The sequence below is a fragment of the Tamandua tetradactyla genome, chromosome 12 (assembly GCF_023851605.1).
Source record: "Tamandua tetradactyla isolate mTamTet1 chromosome 12, mTamTet1.pri, whole genome shotgun sequence".
Lineage (NCBI taxonomy): Eukaryota > Metazoa > Chordata > Mammalia > Pilosa > Myrmecophagidae > Tamandua > Tamandua tetradactyla.
In genome coordinates, this window is record NC_135338.1 from 53462094 (window position 1) to 53482805 (window position 20712).

At 47.7% G+C, this 20712-nt stretch overlaps 1 protein-coding gene across 1 annotated transcript in view; it reads left to right on the plus strand.

The window, feature by feature from the left end:
- The window catches only part of RIN3 (Ras and Rab interactor 3), a 124676-nt gene that overhangs the window by 55731 nt on the left and 48233 nt on the right, over window positions 1–20712 (plus strand). Inside the window, exon 4 of the mRNA XM_077123391.1 lies at window positions 17142–17214. Coding sequence (XP_076979506.1) covers window positions 17142–17214 — 73 coding nt within the window. The remainder of the gene's footprint in view (window positions 1–17141; window positions 17215–20712) is intronic.

The window sequence follows — 20712 nt, forward strand, 5'->3', positions numbered from 1 at the left end:
AGAGCTGCCTTGTCCTTAACCTGCACGCTTGAAGTTGATGGCAGTGCGACAGCCATGCTTTTCTGCTGCCTACTAAAAGAAAAAAAAAGAGAAAAAGGAAACAGTTGGCCCTGTCCTTAAACAGGAATGGTGAGAGACGGCGCAGCTGGCCCACGCAGGGAGCCAGCTTCCTAGACGCGGGTCTGCGCCGCATTTCCTGGACGAGCCCCGCTTTCCTCCCAGCTTCTTCCCTATTGCCTGGGCTGACCCTGAGTGGAGAGAGGCCAGCTGGTCTGGCTCAGGTAGGATTTCTTCTCACCTAATGGCAATCTTCCACTCTCAGGTATATGATTTTAGGCCAGGTGGTTGAAGTTGGATAGATAGATTTGTACCCAAGGACAGGAACCCAACTCAGGGGCAAATGCAGTGATCCTGTGCTGATCGGTGCTATCGGTTGTCACCACTGGGCTGGGGACACCTTTTAGGCCAGCTGGGGGAGAAATTCCAAGTGAGTCCTCCTGAGCAGTAGAGAGCTGCCTGTACGGACAGGCCAGAGTGTCACCCAGAATGCCTTTGAGTTCCACATGGGAAGTTCCCATTGGTGTCCTTGTGTTTGACCCTTGTACCAACTGAGTCATTATCCTCAGATGAGATTGAACCTCTGTTTGACTCGAAAGGTGTTAAGCTCTAAAAATGATCAGGAGTGATTGTTATTAAAGTAGGGGTTGTCTGGAGCAGGTGACCTCTTGGTGTTTCCACAGGGAGGCAGTACTGCATCATGGTGAATGAGCAGGAGCTTTGGAAAGGCTAACAGCTCTAGGTTTTTATTCTCTGTGTCCCTGTGTGACCTCAGACAAGTTACTTAACTTCTCTGTGCTTTGGTTTCCTCATCTGTAAAATGAGAACATCTGGAGGGCAAGCGTTAGAAGGATTGATGGGTGAAAGCATGCAAAGGGCCTGCAGCAGGGCTGGCCTGGGAGACACTCAGCAGTGGCATAAGGCACAAGCATCATCATGCTGCCTCCCGGGGGGAACGGGGAGGAAACCATGTTGGTGCCAGATTGGCTGTTCACTTGGGTGGCTGTGTGAACTGGGCAGGAATGGGAGAAACAAACAAAGTGCTCTGTTGTTCTTTCAGCATTGCTGAGGAGCTCCAGTTTGTCTTGAGACTGAGGACTCAGCTTTAGGTTTTTTTCCTTTTTTTTTTTCCTGAAGGCAAAAGCCCATTGTTGCCTCTGAGCATCTCTGAGCACAGAGTCAAAGAACTGCCTCCCAGATTTGCTCAGCTTTGGAAGTGCCCACAAGGAAGTTGTGAGCAGCGTTAGGGCCACTATGAGCTTGTGGCAAAGCCGTGGGTAGGAGTGAATCTGGGTCCTCCAATAACTTGCTGTGTGACCTTAAGCAAGTCACTAAATGTCTCTGGGCTTTGAGGGAGAAGGGACCCCAACCTCACCTGGTGAGACATGGATACAAAATGCCTTTGAAGGATAAACCCCCATGCAGAGAGAAGGTACCATTCTTAACTTGCCTGATCCCACCACCCGGATCATAAAGCCTCACCACAGCCAAGGAGAATATACATGTTACTCAATGTCTGGGCAGCCCAGCTGGCCTCTGCAGAAGGTGTGTTATTGTGCCTATCCCACCAGCTTCTCCTTTCTGCCAAAACTATTTAAGGAAACACTCGGAGGTGAGACCTTCTGGAAAGTACCAAAGAAATGGACCTGTGTCTTCCATGGCTCTTTGTGTCCATCTGCCTTTATCTGTTAAGGATCAGGGAGTAACTTTGCACTGCTTTAATCTGCAGTCTTAATCCTGTTAATTTAGGTTTATTGGATTTACTGCTGTCAAGGTCTTGGTTTTTACAGTGGAAAGTTTTAGGGAACTTGTCCCAGTGGAATTTCCCCTGCTGGAATGTTCCTTTAATGTAGTCATTGTTTCCAGCCCAGGGCTGGAAACACCTTCAGCACCTATGAGAACAGCGCCACCCAGGTGAGACCCAGTTCCCTCCTGTGACATCTCTATCCAGCCTTTGGCACCCAGAGATTTGGGCTTTCTGGGTGCCAGACCCTGGGTGTGGTGTTCACAGGCATCACCCCTTCTGTCTTCTCCACACCCCTACAGGGCATAGGACCCCCATTCTGCAGACAAGGAAATCAGACCCAAGGATGGACCTGGGATTGGACCCACATCCATCAGCTCCACATCCAAAGGGTTTTTTCGCTAAGTTGTTTCTTGTCTTATCTCCCTTATTCCTCATCCGCTGACTCTCCAAGTCAGGGGGAGGTGGAGGATGTCATAGAGAGAAGTAGGTCAGATAACAGTCAAGTCATTTATAGCCATTGCATTGCTTATGCCTTATCATTTCCTTTTTTTAGGCAGGGATCTTTTCAGTATCAAGAACTTCAGAGTTGCCTGCAGCATCTGAGGCCTTAGCTAAGATTATATCAAGGTGCTTTATGTTCACTCCCAAGACTGGGAGTTGAACAGAAAGGGGGCAGACCGGAATCAGATAGCTTCCACAAGGACAGCCATGGGGAGGTATGGTCCCTGCAGTCAGAGGAGCCCCAGAGTCCTGGGCCTGCTTCTCCTTCCTCATGACCATGTGAATGTGTGTTTGTCTTGGAGCCACGGTTTGCGCAGTGTGCTGGAGACACTGCCCCAGCTCCCAGGGGCAGACTCTGCTGGCTCTTCCCGTTTCACTGACACCTCGTTATCGGCTTGAAGTCAACCATGGTGGGAGTATTTACATCGTGGAAATTGGCAAATGCTGGAAATCGCTGGTTATTAAACATTTGCCACACACCCCACTGCTCAATGCCCTCGTCTAGAATATGGTTGTTGTAATGCCCATCTCATCAAGCCTTGGGGAGATGGCAAATGTGTGAGCATTTTGCATTTTGTGAATTAAAGTATAATACACGTGTTTTATGCTTTTTATATGAAAAGTTGTATCTTAGCAGAAACAGGAAATACATTGGAATCAAGGAGTGATAGGCCAAGTGTAGCACAGATTCCCAGCAAAATCAGATGGATAACATGCAACTGCCAGCAGACCACAGGATGGCATTTGAGACCAGGGGAGATTTTCTAGTGGAAGCCTGAGGGTTTCCTGACTGGCTCAGGGTTCCAGAGCACCGGAGCCATTGCAAGGATGTGGTTGAGCATTTCCCAGGGTTTTCATTGAGAAATGCCGGTGGGGAAAGCTGTAGCAGAAAGAGCCGACAAACAGGCAGACCTGGATTTGAAGTCTGGTTTGTCACTTATTATATAGCAATAAGTTTAATTAGGGTGAACTCAAGTTTCCTTATCTGTAATATAATGATAACCTCCCTCACCAGGTTTTTGGCGACCCTTGAGGAGGGGTCTGGGGCAAGGGGCTTGGCATAAGTAGACTATATGCTGGATTTGTGTTTGTTCTGCTCTTTCCCCCGGGCTCCCTCCTTTTTTTTTTTTTCTTCCCCATGGGCAGGCACCGGGAATCAAACCTGGGTCTCCGGCATGGCAGGCAAGAACTCTGCCACTGAGCCACCGTGGCCCACTCCTTCCTTTCTTTTTTAAATGCAATTTTACTTAGATATATTCACATGTCTTACAATCCATCTGATACTCAATGGCTCACAGTATCATCACGTGGTTGTGCATTCATCACTATGATAAATTTTAGAACATTTGCATTACTCCTAAAATAGAAATAAAAAGAAAAACCAAAATATCCCATACCCCTTATCCTCCACTATTATTGACCCCTAGTATTAGTGTGGTATATTTGTTACTATTTGTGAAAGAATATTAAAATATTACTGTTAAATATAGCCCCAAATCTGCAATAGGTGCATTTTTGTCCCGTGTGCCCTTCTATTACTAATTCCTTGTAATAGTGCTATACGTTTGTTTCAGGACTCAATTTGCACACCATTGTTTTTGGGCCCCAGTTGGATCCTTACTTGGTAGAACACAGCTCAGGGGTTGGTACAAGTAGCTCCTGCTATGTAGCCCAAACTAGAATGTTCTCCATGTACCTCTGTCTCTACTGGCTTAAGATACCAAATATTTATTGAGAACTGGCTGGATGCCCCAGGCCTTTGCAGGGTATAGTGCTAGAGACTAAGGAAGTAAAATAGTGACAGCAATCTAATGGAGCACTCATATAAATTAATTTATCAAATCAATCCTAATGATATAAATACAATTATGTGGCAGATGAGCGATGGCTGTAAATTCTTTGACACTCCTCCCATCAAGGGGTGGGGTCTATTGCCTCTCCCCTTGAATCTGGGAAGCCTGCAAAGTGACACTGTGCCAGTTCTAATCCAGCTTCTAAGAGAACTAACACCCTCTGCCTGGACTCTGGGGCCTCGGAGCCCATATGAAGAGGGAAAGGGACCCAGCTGAGTCCAGCCTCACGGGGTTCCTGCCAAGGCACCAGGCATGTGAGTGTAGGAATTGTGGACCCGCCAGACCAGCCCCAGCTGAATGCCCCCAGGTGCCCTAGCTAAAGCCTTGAGGAGCAGAAGTGTCAGCCCGCTCAGCCCTACCCAAATTTCTGGCCATAAAATCGTTAGCTATAATAATATCATTATTTTAGGCCACCAGATTTTAGTACTAGTTTGTTACGCAGTAGTAGATTACCAGAACACTAATTATTCCCATTTTACAGGTAAAGAAACTGAGGCACAGAGAGGCTAGTTGATTTGCTTGAGGTCACAAATTAGTAAGTGGCAGAGTCAGGGTTTAAACCCAGGCGGTCTGGCTCCATGGCACGTGTTCTTAACACTAGGCATTAACACATGTTCTTAACACTGGCTCTCGAGTTGAAAACAGGGATCTGCTCTAAGGGAAGTGTCTCTCTTCTTTGGGATGCAAGAACCATATCTACTAAATAATTATAGAATTGCATAAGACCTTCATTTTTTCATTTACTCAATATAAGGGTGCCTGGCCCTAAGACACAAAGAGGGTGTTAGGATTTAACTGCACTCAGAAGTAGCTCCCAACACCGGAAGGTGAGTGAGGCAGCGGGGCACAGGGCCCCCCCGAAACTTGAGAATTTGAGAAGAAACATTTCCTCCAATTATTTTAAAAATACGAATCCACAAACATCTAGTTCAGAACTGAAACTTGTATGAGAAGCTGGTGTCTCAGGCACCCAGAGCTGTTGCATGGTAGGGAAGCGGAATGTTTTTCTTTCCAGCATCCGTTCGTAAGCACAGAACTTCTTGGAAGACTGGGGCAAGTAGATGTTCACAAGCAGACAGCTCAGCAGCATCTTGAAACAAGTGAAACAAACGTCAGTTGCCCTGAGACAGGTCCCTTGTTCTTGTTTTCACAACCTATTTTGTGGCTCTTGTTGTCTGCTGATTGCAAGGCTGGGAGTGTGATTGTGCGTGGGTCTGAAGGCCTTGCTGTCTTCCATCCCTCAGGTCACCTCTGAGCACTGATGTCGGCACCTGCTCTGTGCTGGGCAGTAAAGCAGGTGCTGGCATCCACAGCTCCTCTGGGGTGTGGCCCATTGTCCCAGGAGCACAGGCTGGCTCTCCTCTAGGGCACCCCTTAGCCTCGGCACTCATGGCGTTTGGGGTCAGATCAGTCTTTGTCATGGGGTCTGCCCTGTGCATTGGGAGATATTTAGCAGCAGCCTGGTACCCACCCACTAGATACCGGTAGCACCCCTGCTCCCAACTGCAGCAACTAAAAACCTTTATAGACACTGCCAAATGCTCCCCAGGGGTCAAAATCACCTTTGGTTGAGAACCGCGGCTCTGGGGCTACACCATCCTGTGGCTACTGAGCCCTGGAAATGTGGCGAGTCTGAATTCAGATGGACTGTAAGTATAAAATATCCACCAAATTTCAAAGACTTAGGGTGGAAAAAAAAGGATATAAAATAATAATTAACAATTTTTATATTGATATGTTGAAATGCTAATATTTTGGATAAATTGGGCTAAATAAAATATATTATTAAAATTACTAAATATATTATTAAAATTACTTTTAAATTCCATTTGCTATATGTAGTGTGGCCACAAGAAAGTATAAACGGTGTATATCACTCGCATCACTCAGGCTCGAAAGCTGGCATCATTACTTCATCGCTCTGTGACCTTCAGCAAGCCATCCGCTCTCTCTGGGCCTCACAGCTCCCACAAGTGGTGATCAATTTCTTCTTGCCGTTGGATAAAAGTTCCCAAACCCTGGAGAGGGAGGCACTTTGTAAGCTCCTGAAGTTGAAGATGGGTTTGTTTTCTGATCATTCTTGGTGGCACCTCCTCTGGTGGCACTAGGGGCTGTTGTTGCCATCAGGGTGATGACTTTCCCCCTCCCCTGTTCCCCCAGAGAAAGCAGAGTGTTTTCACATGTGGGGTGCAGTCAAGGACACCCCCCATCCCTGCAGTGTGAGCAGAGAGCAGGGCCCATAGCTGTCCCACACTCTCCAGCCTCTGCACAGCAGCTCCTTCCCCACCCCTCTACCTTTTCCTTCTTCCAGAAAACCTCACTGTCTGCTAGCTCTTTATTTAGTCTTCCCTGACACTTTGCAATTTGCAAATCTGTCCAATGTCTCCCCTTCTGTTTTGGCATCCGAACCTATAAATAGTTCCCAGACGAAGTCCTGTCCGCGTTGTGACAGTTCGTGCTGTGTTCCTCTTCTCAGACTCTTCAGTCTCATGCACACACTTGCTAAATATAGAAGCACACCGTCCAAGAAAAGGGAGGTTTTATTCCAGCTTGAACAGTTTAGTGGGGAGTCGCTGTAGATATAACTGCCAAAATGAAGGCCTTGGGGTTCAGACAGGGTTTTAAACAGCAGCAGGCCCCCATCTGGCGTTCAGTGTGACCCAGGCAAGGAGCTCCCTGCTGGGACAGTTAAAAGAAACAAGGTCTGGGCCTGGTCCCCGGGAGCTCCGTTCTGGGTTGGAGTCAGGCTTGGAAACAAACAATGATGTGGTGTCATCGTCACTCCAAATCGAAGCGTGTGCTCTGAGCCAGGGTCTCCAGCGAGGTGGGCCTTCTCTGGACTTCACTTTCCCATCTGTGCGGTGTGGGGAAGGGCTTCCACCAGAGTGTCCGTTCTGTGGTTTCCTGTCCGTGGTAGAGACCCGGAGGTATGCGCTTGAACCCCGGAGCAAGGCTGCTGGGTCCCCTCCCTCCCTCTGCCCACTGCGTCCAGCCCAGGGCTGATGGATGGAGTGTGCATAGCAGCCATGGTGGTGGAGGGGCCTGGGGGGGCTGCGGGTGGGTGATCCTACACCAAGAAGCTGCAGGGCCGGGCAGGCGTGGGATAGTGCAGTGGACGCTGGGTCAGCGTGGCAAATCCACAGCCGTGGGGCTCCAGGGCCAGTCAGGGATCTGCCCAGGGCAAAGGGTCCACTGTATTCTCAGTAACAGTGGGGGAGAGAGAAGGAGAACTCGTTGCAGCACATTCACAGATCAGCGTCGGCTTCCGGCTTCCTCAGCCCTAACCTGCCCCCACCCACCCTCCTCCCCCCACGGTCCTCCACACCTCCGTCCCAGCCTTGGTGGGGGAGCTGCGTTGCTCACGCAGAGCTTTCGGTGCTGTACCACTCCCAGCCTTTGCACAGAGCACCCAGAAGGGCCTGGATTACTGTTCTCCTCACCAGGCAATTGAAGGCAGGGCCCGGATGCCGTTGGAGGAACCAGGAGCTCACACCTGGGCAGCGCCGGTCTGGTTTGGGCTTTGCCCCAAGCAGGAACCAGAGTTGTCTGGCTCGCTGTTCCAACCCTTGGGTGGTTTGGTAGCACCCAAGAGAGGCTCAGGCTAGCATGGGACTGTTGGTGCTTCTGCCTTCTACCGGGACCACAGAGGAACAGGAAGCTCTAGGCCGGCAGCGCCTTCCTCCGGGCGGGGAAAGGGCTACTCTCCCATTTCACAGGTAAGCTGAGCTGCAACACTAATCATCTCAAAGCAAGTGGGCCTGGAACCATGGGGTCCCAGGACTCCAGAGACATTGCTACGTTCCCCGCAGCCACCTCTGGAACAGGGGAGGTGGTTTTCATCTGTGTTAGAAATTTGGGTCTTTGGCTGGGCCCAGTGAGAACAGCAAACAGCCCTCTTCCACCTCAGCCACAAACTTTTCAAGTGGTGGTTTCCATGGCAACCATGGTATTGCAGGGCAACAGCAGGCCCTGGCCGAAATGCTGCCTCCCCCACCCCCTTCAAAAATGGGAAAGGAGCCCGGCCCTTGCTGGGTGGCCCATGGGCTGGCTGGGGGAAGAGGGGCGGGTGCGAAGAAGAATGTGGGTGGTGTCTGCCTGGCCCGGCCCCTCCCCCACCTCCACCGCTCAGCAGGCGCCCTCCCTCCTGCTCCCCCACCCTGCACCAACGCCCAGGGTCTTGCCACTTTGGCTTCTCATCCTCAAAAGCCCAAACTCCTGGCCTTTCCTGCCAGGGACCAAACATAGTAATGTAGTGTAGAATTCATCAAGACTGTGTCCTCCAGCCCATTCCGGATGGTAGGAAGTTCAGAGAAGGTTGGCTGTGCAGCGTCATGGAAGGGCCTTGGGGAGGGCCACTTCCTGGGCCCACCCAAGGTTTTTCCCCAGCCAGATGCAAAGGCCTCTGAGAAATCAGCCACTCTGCCCCTCCTGCAGGAATGGTGTCCAGCCCATCCTTGGTCCCTCCAGTGACAACCATATGGGACAGTTCTAGTGTATCCAGTGCTCATTCTACAAACGCCTATTGAATCCTTCCTACTTACAAAGTTTTTATCTTCGATAAAATCAGTTAGCATTGCCCCACCCCAACCTGGCCAAATTTTCTAATTCTCAACCATAAAAAGAGAATGTGCTGACTGTTTTGAGTCTCTAATTCCCAAGAAGGAGTCCATATGGGTCCTTCTGGCCCAGTATCATTGGAAATTCCCTGGAACCCTTCTAGCTGGGAGGCTTCCTCTCAATTTCCATGTCCATTTACCCTTTATTTCAACAAACTTTGAGCATAACACATATTTATTGATGAATGAGTACATTAGTGATAATGTCTTGGCTAAAGAATAACTTTGACCAAGTCCTTCAAATGGGGGATATAACTGAAAAATTTATTAACAGCTCTTACTGTCTACCAAAATGTGTTAGAACTGAGATCTCTTGGATTAACAAGGCTACCTGCTAATACTAAAGAATGGCTTTGTATTTCCCAAATAAGTGTATGCTTCACAAATCTTAAGATTCCTTGGCAAGGTGGATCCTCATTCAGCATTTTCATATAATAACCTTTTCCCCATCAAAGCCCAAGGTCAGGCTTGGGTTAACTAATGTTCATTCTCCATTTGTTAGCAAAGACAAAGCAGACCCTAATGAAGGCCTGTATCAATAGCTATTCTCTACTTAGCATGAACGTGATATAGAATGTATTTTAGTTGTTGTATTCACTTGCTTTCATCATTGGGATTTTGTGGTAATTAAAATTGGGCATTTCTGGAGTTTACCTTTACACTATCTGTGAAGAAAGTGTCTACTAAGCTAATTCAGTAAGATTGCAGAGAAGGCTTTGCCTAGTGTTCTAGTTTGCTAGCTGCTAGAATGCAATATACCAGAAACGGAATGGCCTTTAAAAAGGGGAATTTAATGAGTTGCTAGTTTATAGTTCTAAGACCGAGAAAATGTCCCAATTAAAACAAGTCTATAGAAATGACCAATCTAAGACATCCATCCAGGGAAAGATACCTTGGTTCAAGAAGGCCGATGAAGTTCAGGGTTTCTCTCTCAAGTGAGAAGGCACATGGCGAACACAGTCAGGGCTTCTCTCTTGGCTGGAAGGGTACATGGCGAACATGGTGTCATCTGCTAGCTTTCTCTCCTGGCTTCCTGTTTCATGAAGCTCCCCAGGTGGTGTTTTCCTTCTTCATCTCCAAATGTCGCTGGTGGTGGATTCTGCTTCGTGGTGCTGCTCTCTCTCTGAATCTCTCATTCTCCAAAATATTTCCTCTTTTATAAGACTCCAGTAAACCAATCAAAACCTACCCAAATGGGTGGAGACATGTCATCCCTTAATCCAGTTTAACAGCCACTCTTGACTAAATCACATCATCCAGGGAGATGATCTCATTACAGTTCAGACATACAGTATTGAATAGAGATTATTCTACCTTTATGAAATAGGATTTATATTAAAACATGGCTTTTCTTAGGGGGCATACTTCCTTTCAAACCAGCACACCTAGGTATGAATAATAACTGGTTAAAGGCTATTCACATGGTAATTAAGAAATAGACACTACATATATAAATAAGAGTTGACTCAATTAAAGCAGATTTGACAAGGCTTCTATTGAATTTTTTATATAATACCAGTGCCTACTATTTTGCAGGCAAGCTTGGACAGAATTCATATATCCATCCTTTAAAAAAGTTTCTGAAATATCTTGTTAGGTTGAAAAACTAATTACAGACTGGGGGAAATATTTGCAAATCACGTATCTTACAAATTAACTGGTATCTAGACTATATAAAGAACTCTCAAAACTCGACATTAAAGAAGGTTCATTTTAAAAATGGGCAAAGGGTCTAAATGAACATTTCTCCAAAGATGAAATACAAATGACCAATAAGCACATGAAAAATGCTCAACATCATTAGTCATTAGGGAAATGCAAATCAATACCACTTCATACTAGGGTAAACATAATAAAAAAGATAGATAATAACAAACATTGGTGAGGTTGTGGAGAAATTGGAACCCTCATGCACAGCTTGGTAGGAATATAAAGTGGTGCAGCAACTTTGAAAAAATTTGGCAGTTTCTCAAAAGGCTAAATCTGGAATTATTGTATGACTCAGCATTTCTACTCTGAGATATATACCCAAGAGAAATGAAAATGCATATGTCTGCACAAAAACTTGTACATCAGTATTCATAGCAGCATATTCATAATAGCCAAATGGTAGAAATAACCCATATGTCCATCAACTGATGAATGGATAAACAAAATATGGTATATACACACGATAGAATTGTATTCAGCTATAATAAATTATGAAATACTGATATATGCTACAAGCTGCAATACGGATGAACCTTGAAAATATTACAGTAAGTGAAAGAAGCCAGTCACATAATATATAATTCCATTGATTGGAAATGTCCAGAATAGGCAAATTTAGAGATAGAAAATAGGTTCAGGGTTGCCAGGAACTAAGAGGAATGGAGGAAATGGAGGGTGCCTGTTAATGACTATGGGGGTTCTTTTTGAGGTGATGAAAATGTTCTAAAATTGATTGCAGTAATGGTTGTACAATTCTGTGAAGATCCTAAAAACCATTGAATGATGTGCCTTGAATGGGTGAAATAAATGGTATGTGAATTATATCTTAATAAAGCTCTTTTAAAAATCTCAACATAAAACAAAAAAACAATCCAATTAGAAAATGGGCAAAAGACATGAACAGACATTTCACCAAAGGTAATATAAAAGTGGCAAATAAGCACATGAAAAAATTTTTGGCCTCACTAGCCATTAGAGTAATGCCAATTAAAACCACAATGAGCTATCAGTACATACCTATAAAATAGCTAAAATTAAAAATGGTGGCAAAACCAAATGCTGGGAAGGATACAGAGAAACTGGTGATTGCCACTTTGCTGGTGGGAATGTGCAATGGCACAGCCACTCTGGAAAGTAGTTTAGTAGTTCCTTTAAAAACTAAAAAAAACTTAGCATATGACCGAGGAGTCACACTCTTGGGCATATATCCCAGAGAAATAAAAACATATTTTCATCAGAAACTTATACCCTGTTCTAGTTTGCTAGCTGCCGGAATGGAATATACCAGAAACGGAAGGCTTTTAAGAAAGAGAATTTAATAAGTTGCAAGTTAACAGTTTATAGGCCGTGAAAATGTCCCAATTAAAGCAGGTCTTTAGAAATGTCCAATCTAAGGCATCCAGGGAAAGTTACCTTGGTCCAAGAAGGCTGATGAAGTTCAGGGTTTCTTTCAAGTGGAAAGGCATGTGGCAAACACAGCATCATCTGCTGGCTTTCTCTCCTGGTTTCCTGTTTCATGAAGCTCCCCGGGAGGCATTTTCCTTCTTCATCTCCAAAGGTCGCTGGCTGGTGGACTCTGCTTCTCGTGGCTATGTCATTCTCTGCTCTCTCAGAATCTCCTGCTTTCTCCAAAATGTTTCCTCTTTTATAGGATTCCAGTAAACTAATCAAGATCCAACTAGAGTATTTCCAGCTTAACAACTGCCCTTGATTGAGTCATATCTCCAGGGAGATGATCTAATTAAAGTTTCAAGCATACAGTGCTGAATAGGGATTAGAAGAAACGGCTGCCTTTACAAAATGGGACTAGGATTAAAATATGGCTTTTCTAGAGTACATATATCTTTTCAAACCAGCACATACACAGACATTCACAGTGGCTTTATTCATCATAGCTCAAAACTGGCAACTACTCAAATGTCCTTCAAAGGATGAATAGTTCAACAAACTGTGTCCATCCATACCATAGAATACTACTCAGCAATAGAAAGGAGTGAAGTATTGATACATGCAACAGCTTGGATGAACCTCAAGGAAACTATACTGAGTGGAAAAGGCTATGTCTCAAAAGGTCATAGCCTTAGGCGGGCACGGTGACTGAGTGTCAGAGTTCTCCTCGGCCTGCCATGCTGCAGACCCAGGTTCAATTCCTGGTGCCTGCCCATGCAAAAAAAAAAAAAAAACAAAGAAAGGACATAGCCTGCATGTCTCCACTTAGATAGCAATCATCAGATAGTACAATTGCAGAGATAGAGAACAGATTAGTGGTTGCCAAGGGTTAGCAATAGGGGAAGGGGTGAGTGTGGTTAGAAAGGGGTAGCACAAGAGAGCCTTTGTGATGGAATAGTTAATTACCTTGATTGTGGTGGTGGTTACACAGTTATACACAAGATAAAATTGCATAGTGCTATACAAACGCCCCCACAAATGAGTGCACATTAAACTAGTGGAATCTGAGAAAACCCTTTAAATTGCATCAATGTCAATTTCCTGGTTGTTATATTGTCCTATCGTTATGAAAGATGCTACCACTGGGGAGAACTGGATGAAGGGTACATAGGACCTCCCTGTCCATTTCTTTGCAACTTCCTGGGAATCTATAGTTGTTTCAAAATAAAAAGCTTTATGCATAAATTTGTAAGTATTTACAAGCCAGTGCTGTGCCCAGAACCAAAAAGACACATTCTCTGCCTTTAGCTCTTCATCTGCGTTATTGAGTGATAAAACTGAATTTCTTTTAACAACAAACCAAAACAATGCTCTAATGGCTTTCAGTTCTCCATTGACTCTGAGACTCTAAATGCTAGAAGCCAGGCCAGTGCGTGTTTATCTAGCATCTGGACCCCTTGCTCGGCTCACCCTTGATGGCGAGTGATAAGGTAAAAGACTTCCTCTCCTCTGAGCTGAGGCAGAATCTGTTTGCCCTCACCTTGTCATTGCCTTGGATCTGAGCTGGGTTCAACTGGCTGGTGCCCATCCTGTCGCTTCACCCTTTGAAAGAGAAGCGGCTTAGACAGATCTGGCATGCTTCCACCAAGGTTTTGCTGAGGGGCCTGGAAGATGGTGCCTAGTCAGTACTGGTGCTTTTCAGGAGTGGCTGCCTGAATTAGCATCTTTCTGAGGGGGGCAGGCTGGCCGGGCACCGTGTGGGCTGTTGTCAGGGCAGAGGTGGGTGCAGGAGGTTTCTTTCGGGGCTGGCAGAGTAAAGTGTGACTGGTCCCCTCAGCAGTGGGTGCTGTAAGGACTCAACTGTGAATAGCTACTGACAGTGTGAGCTAAGAGAACCCCAGAAACCAACTGGCTTTAGAGAAAAACCTTGATAGCTTTTCTTATACAAGTCACATATGCCCATCATAACAATTCCAGAAAACCATAAAGCAGGAAATAAAATTCAGACCAGAAGGTTGGGTCAGCCCAACTGATCTTTACAGCGTCCTTGTCATGTCCTTGTGGGCCTGGCACAGAGCCAGTGAGAGAAGAGAAGGACCCATTGCTGCTCTCACTGAGTTCACAGCCCTATAGTCTGGGCACCCAGACCTCTTAACCCTCAATATAAACACATGTATGTTTCCCTAATGAAAAGATGTGTGGTTTGAGCAGTACGTCTGAATGTAGCGTGCCAAAGGGAGGTTGGAACATTAGGGAAGGGCTGCAGATGGACTTGTAGCTGAGCCCTAAACGTAGGGACAGGCAAAGACGGGTTCTCTGTGCATCGGAACCAGCCTGAGCAAAGGCAGGGAGGCAGGAATGAAGCCTGTTAACCGAGAGGGAGGAAATGGCCCAGCCAAGCTCAGGGCAGGATTTCTAATGAGGAGCCATGCAAAATGAGACCAGGTGAAGCCAGAAAAAAAAATCCTTCTGCTTCCAAATGCACGTTCCACCCCAATTGTCTCGTGTTTAAAATTATGGCTTCATAATAATACCATTGACCAAACACTTAGGACACGTTGTGCATTGTTCTACATGGTTCCCATGAACTAATTTACTTAATGCCCCCAGCAATGTTTATGAAGAAGGCACCATTATTATCCCTGTTGGGCAGATGAGGAAACCAAGGTTCAGGGAGGACAAACAGCAATGTCACAGCTGTTCAGTGATGGAGACGCCTCACACTCAGACAGTTTGCCCCCGGAGCCCACACACAAGCCGCCAGGTTAGTGCAGTGCGGGATGCTGTCAAGTCCTACAGGCTGAGCCTCCCACCCAGCAGAACAAAGAGCTGTTGAACTCTTACCTATCTGTTCTGACCTCTGCTCCAAAATGATGTAAGACTGTCTATCAGGACTCCCACAAACCCTGTAAAGAAGGGGCGTGAACCACACGTTGGAGATTAGAGATCCCAGGCAAGGCCCCATCAGGGGTCTCCATCCCAGATAGAATTTTAGTACACATTTACTCATCTCCCCATCTGCGTGCTGGGTGCTGAGGGAGACTCAAAGCTGGGCAAAGCCCTGCCCTGGCCTACAGGAGCTCCACGGGTTGATGGCCTTGGTGTAAAGGGAAGCTGTTTTCATGGTAGGGGCAGGAGGGAATATGAGGGAATCTAGGGGAGGAAGAGGGCTTACCGCAAAGAAACGAACATGAGGCTTCAACATTGCTTGTGATTTTGCAAACCTGCGGTTTGAACAATAAAAGTTGTGATTGGATCTCTGTGTCCAGACCTGGGCCGGGCCCTGGGCTACAAAAATGAATATTTTCTGGCCCCTCAGTGCAGGCTGCTGATCCAGCCAGCAGTCCATCAGGGAAACTAAGGATTATGTCCTGGGATGCTGCTGTTTTAGAAAGAGACAGAAGGGGGCTTTGTATAAAGTGCCAGGAGGTGCAGAAGAGAATGACTGATTTCATCTTAAAGTTTGCAAAAATGTGCTGCAAAAGTAGGACATTGCTTAGTGGCAAGGGAAAACTGCTAATTGTTGAGCAAGCCACGCATCACCAGTATTCCACTTGTGGGATTAGCGAAGAGGGCCTCTATGGTCCCATTTTACAGATGGAGCCATCTTTCCAGCTTTGCCCCAGCCTCCCGTGGCTGCAGTCCGCCAGCTCCTCCAGCAGCGATGCACCAAAAGCAGGCACTAGGTGGCACTGTGGGCTGCCGCCACCAGCTGAAAATTCACAGAGGGTGCTAGATAAAGTGATGGCCCGAGGTTGTCAGTACTTAATGTCACTTGTAGGTGTCTTCAGAGTACCTCCTGTACTGTAGTATGTTTATATATATATATATATTTAAACTCATTTCAACATTTTTTATATCTGTTCTAATGGGAACCATTATTTCTGGCCGTAAATAAATGAATATAATTTTTTTTTTTTAAATCATGTTAAGGGTTTAGAGCAGTGCTTAGCATGTAGAAAGAAGAGGAATATAAAAATCAAGTTATTGGTGGTGCAAGGGTAGTTCAGTGGTAGAATTCTCGCCTGCCATGCGGGAGACCTGGGTTCGATTCCCGGTCCATGTACTTCCCCACCTCCCACCCCCAAAATAATAACAATGAAATGGGACCTCACCATACAGCATACAAAAAAATAAAAAATCAAGTTATTAAAACAGAACACTTTTGTTCCTTTAGCCCTATAATCATCTTGGGGCTACCAGTGCCAATAGAGTTCTGTCCTAGGCTTTGAACACCGGACGCCGGCAGGCTGATGGCCCCTCGATGCCTGTGTGTTAGAGTCGGAAGGGCCCCCTTCGCTTTGCAGGTAGAAGAACCGAGGCACTGAGAGGGGAAAGGACATGCTCAGGCCACACTGCCAGTCCGCAGGTCAGAGCCAGGCCGGGAGCCTCAGGAATTGGACTGAAATGTGATAGCCACGTGTTCCTCAGCTCCTCTGATGCCTTGGGGCTCCCAAGTCCCAGCGTTTCACCCGTTGGGTGGGTGGAGCTGGAGTGACAGGAGTCCTTAGGGTGGACACCTGCCGGGACCACTGGCAAGCAGCAGTGGTGATTTCGAGCAACTTCCTTAGCTTCTCTGCACCCCTGACCCTGAGGCTCTGAGACAGGGTGTGCTGGGTGCCAGGCTCTCCCCTGGGCAACGCGTCCATAGGCTTTGGGCACCAGCTGCCACGTCCTGGCACCCTGCCCCTCCGAGGAGCTGTATCTACCCTGTGATGGGATTTTGGGCAAATGCTTGGCTCTCTCATCCTTGCCAGACTATAGAATATCGGGTCCATCCTCCCCTGGGTTACCTGCAGCCAAATTAAGTCATGCTCTGACGGGCCCTGAGGCTCATGGATAAAAGGCCCGTGGCCTCGCTCAGCGCCCCTGGACTGCTGTATCTCCTGGACACCTTGCCTCCTGCTATTCTCTCATAGTCCTCAGAATCATAGTGGAAGACTGTTCCTGGAGATAAATTAGATGTTTAATTCTGCTTTCTAAGCTGGAGTCTCCTGTGTCATCTTACAAAATAATGATTAGTGTGTATTAGTTAAGGTAACACCAGCTACCCCTGAAACCTCAGTGGATTGATACAATAGAAGTTCATGTCTCAGCTATCTAAGGCCTGGGTGGCAGTGGAGGTGGATGGGGCCGCAGCAGGCCAGGCGCTCTAGAGGGCCAGGGACCTCCAGTGAGCCCGACAAGGACAGCCCCACCCTCAGGGAGTCGCTGCCTCCTTCCCTCTCAGCAGGACACTCATTCCAGGCCTTTCTCGTCTCTCCTCAGTATTGTACCTGGAAGGCTCCGTTCTTGTGTTTGAGGACATCTTCAGACTGATTGCATTCTACTGTGTCAGTAGGTGAGTAGTCCCGGACCTGCCCAGCCCAGTGTGCTCTGATGTCTTGAGAAAGCACAAGAGGTTATCTGATTGCAACAAACGTCCCATGCGACCTTCGCTGGGGGACAGGAAAGCCCCCAGGGGGAAGGGTGTTGCCCAGGGGATGCAGAGGGAGGGACAGACAGCTCCTTGCTCTGATGCTTTCTTCGACCAGTTGGCCAGGGCCCCGCCCTCAACATCACCTGCCTCCCTGGTCCCTGCCCATCACCCCAACTGCCCACGCGACCGGTTTCCAAGGACAGCTTTGAGTCCTGCGTGGACCTGAGCCCGGCCCCATTGCAGGGATTAGAGAAGGGCAGGGGAGCTTCCCACAGATGCAGTAGGAGGGACTTAATGCCTCTCTGTGTGAGTAAACTTGTGATTACTCAGCAGCTGCTGGGTGGAGTGAGTGTCTGGTAACCACCCTCAGAATCCACTCAACTAATTCAGAATTGGTTTCAGGTCAACAGAATTAAAAAATACAGTCAATGCCAGAAACCAGTGGCTTAAACTACAGGTCCTTGACGAGGGCTGGCTAGTCGGTTGAGCAGAAATGTCCTGGGTGCCACCATTCCAGGCCCAGTTCTCCCACCTTCAAAGAGACCATCCTCAGCTGCCACTGGTAAAAACCATAGCTCAACCTGAAATACCCCTCCCCACCTCCCCAGATCCACCTGGTCCCCACCAATGGGCAGAAAAAGTGGTGCTGATAATAATAAGTGATGCTTTCAGCTGCCACCAGTTCAGGGCTCAGCAGATACCTGACACTGTGCCAGGTGGACTTCTGCACCTCCACCCTTTTAAATCTTCTGAATAATTCCACAAGTGCTCTTGTTATGCTCATTTTGCGGATGAGAAACTGAGACTGAGAAAGGTAACTTACCCAAAGTCACATGGTTGTTAAATAGGTTCAAACTAATACAATTCCAAGGTTCCTGCTCTCTGCTGGAGCAGCCCCACTCTGCATGGCTCTTCATTAATGCTGATCACCTTGGGCATCCCACAAGGCAGATGGTCAGGGGATTCCCAGCCCTTGTATGTTACAGCATGTTGAGAACAAGGAGATGGGTCCTTTCCTGATCAAAGAAAGTCTTACTTTGCTAGAAGGTCCCCAGCATAATATTTGGCATGTGCTAGGTGCTTTGAGTGAGTGAATGAATGAATGAATGAATGAATGAATGATTAAAGGCATCTTTGCAAACCCCAGAACTTAAGCTAGTTACATACTCTCTCTGAATCTCAACTTCCTCTTCTGTAAAATGGGAAGGATAATACTGACTACAAAAATGCTGTAGGAGGAGAGAACACGTGCAAAAGGGCAGGACTTGTCCAGTGCCCAGACCATGGCTGGGGCAGCAACTCCATCTGTGTTCAGGGAGGTCTGGGGCCACGGTCACCAAGGTCACTGCTGTCACTTCCCACCTGTCCTTGCTGCTGTCCTCCATGGGCCAGGCAAGCAGGTGCCTATCCTCCTGCTTTCAAACTCCCAGAGAAGCCACCAGGAGGTCCCAGAGCCCTGTATTAGAAAGGTGGCAGCCCTGAGGCCTGAGCTTGTGAGTGTCTCAGGAGTGAGATGCTGCAGGAGGACGAGGAGCTCTAGGCTGGGGCTGGAGATTCTTTTCCTACTAGCTGCGTGACCTCTCCAGGCCCACTGGCCCCATCCATAAAGTGGAAGTTAGCCAAGGTGGGACACCAATGTGCTTGAGCGCTGTGGTTCTGTTATTCTAAGATCCTTTGGAAGCAAACACTTAGAAGCAGCTGAGAAGTACAGAGATGCACGTTTCATGTGCAGGGCCTTGTGCAGAGGGGTGTTTTGATAAATGCTTGTCAGTTGCAGCTCTGAGAATATGGTGCACTTCCCAGAGCCACCAGCCAGGTCCCAAGGGCATCCCCCACACCCCTTCGCAGAGCCTTCTCCCCGCAGCTCCCAGGGGCCTGGGGACCAGGCACATTTCTCATGATCATGGGGACCAGCCCTGAGACACGTAATGAAGACCTCATCATCAAAGCCTGGTTTCCTCACCCTTCTCATCCAGTGCCCATCTGGGGTGCACATTCTGTGTTCCATCAGCAGGCCCTGTCCTCCACACAAGGTGAAGAGGGCATGGGTTCTGCCTTCAGGGAGTTCTCCACTAATTGCCTGTCACCCCAATAAGCTTGGGCTGGGTGGTGAATGTCATGAGGGCTCTAGAGAAGACTCCCAGACCTGGCTGGGTCCCAGAGTCCCCCAGGGAGCTGATTAGGAATGCAGACTCCTTCCAAGTACTATGGGCCCCAAAGAGCTCACAGTGAGACTGCTCGAGCTCAGTGACGAGGCAACCACAGCAGGCAGAGCAAGGGGAGCGTGGAGACCATTCGGGGCCACGGCAGCCATCTAGGCACCATGTGGAAAAGGCTACCCTGGGCCAGGAATGAGGGAATCAAGAAGATGGGGTCAGCCACTGCAGGGAGGAGTGTGGGGTGCAAGGGGAGACACATAGCAGACACTGGGGTTTCTGTCCTGGGCTGCAGGAGGATGATGAAATGAGGAAGGAAGGGGAGGGGCCCTTGGGCCTGTCATCCCAGCTTAGTGACCAAGCCACCATCCTCCTTTCCGTGGGACAGTGTGGGGTGGAGAGCAGCTGTTCAGCGGTCCAGCTTCGCCTTTGAAGAAAGCCAGTATCACCATGGATAGAGCCGCCTCTGCAGCCCCCTTAGCTGGAGCCAGGCCCTGACTTATGGCCCCGCAGTCCTGCCTTTGACAGGTACTGGTTAGACCAGTCAGCTAGCATGGGTTCCTCTGCCAGAGGCCTGAGAAGAGCCCTGGACCCACACTCCTGAAAAAGAGGCCGGAAGCACACGGCTTCTCGTTTAGGTGCAAACTTGGGCTGCGTGTTCTCCGTGCACCAGCTCAATTAATTTTCACAGTAACCCGATAGGATGGCCTCCGGTCCCCCTGGTTGAAACAGCAGCCTGCTGGGAATGACAGAGCTAGGCTTTTAACCCAGGTCTGTCGAGTCCAAAGTCCAAGCTGCTCTTTTCTCTCTTTCTTCCTCTCACTCATTTAAAAACTTACCAGGATGACTTCCAGTTCTTCCCCCCTATGAAGAATGATCCTCAAAACCACGGAAGTCACCCATAGGTCAGAGGAGATGGGGCCTCAGAATGGGTCCTTTGGGCCCCAGGAGGTATGCGAGCTGATTCATTGCAGTATGGGAAGAAATGTTTAGAACATTTATTCTAAAAATCCCTTTTTTTAAAAAAATTTTCTATTTTCATGAATGCTTTTTAATGGACTCAGTAGGGTGTTTTTCCCACCCAAAGCTGAGTGGGTTAAAAATGTGGGTTTCCAGGCCCACCCCAGACTTGCCCCCAGGAATTCCAAAGAGTTCTGATACAGGCAGTCTACACCCAGTAGGTGAGTGTTTGGGATGCAGTGGAAACCTCAAAACTTCCCTGTTCCTTCCCTGCCATGAGTGTCCATCTTGGAAGACCCAAGGA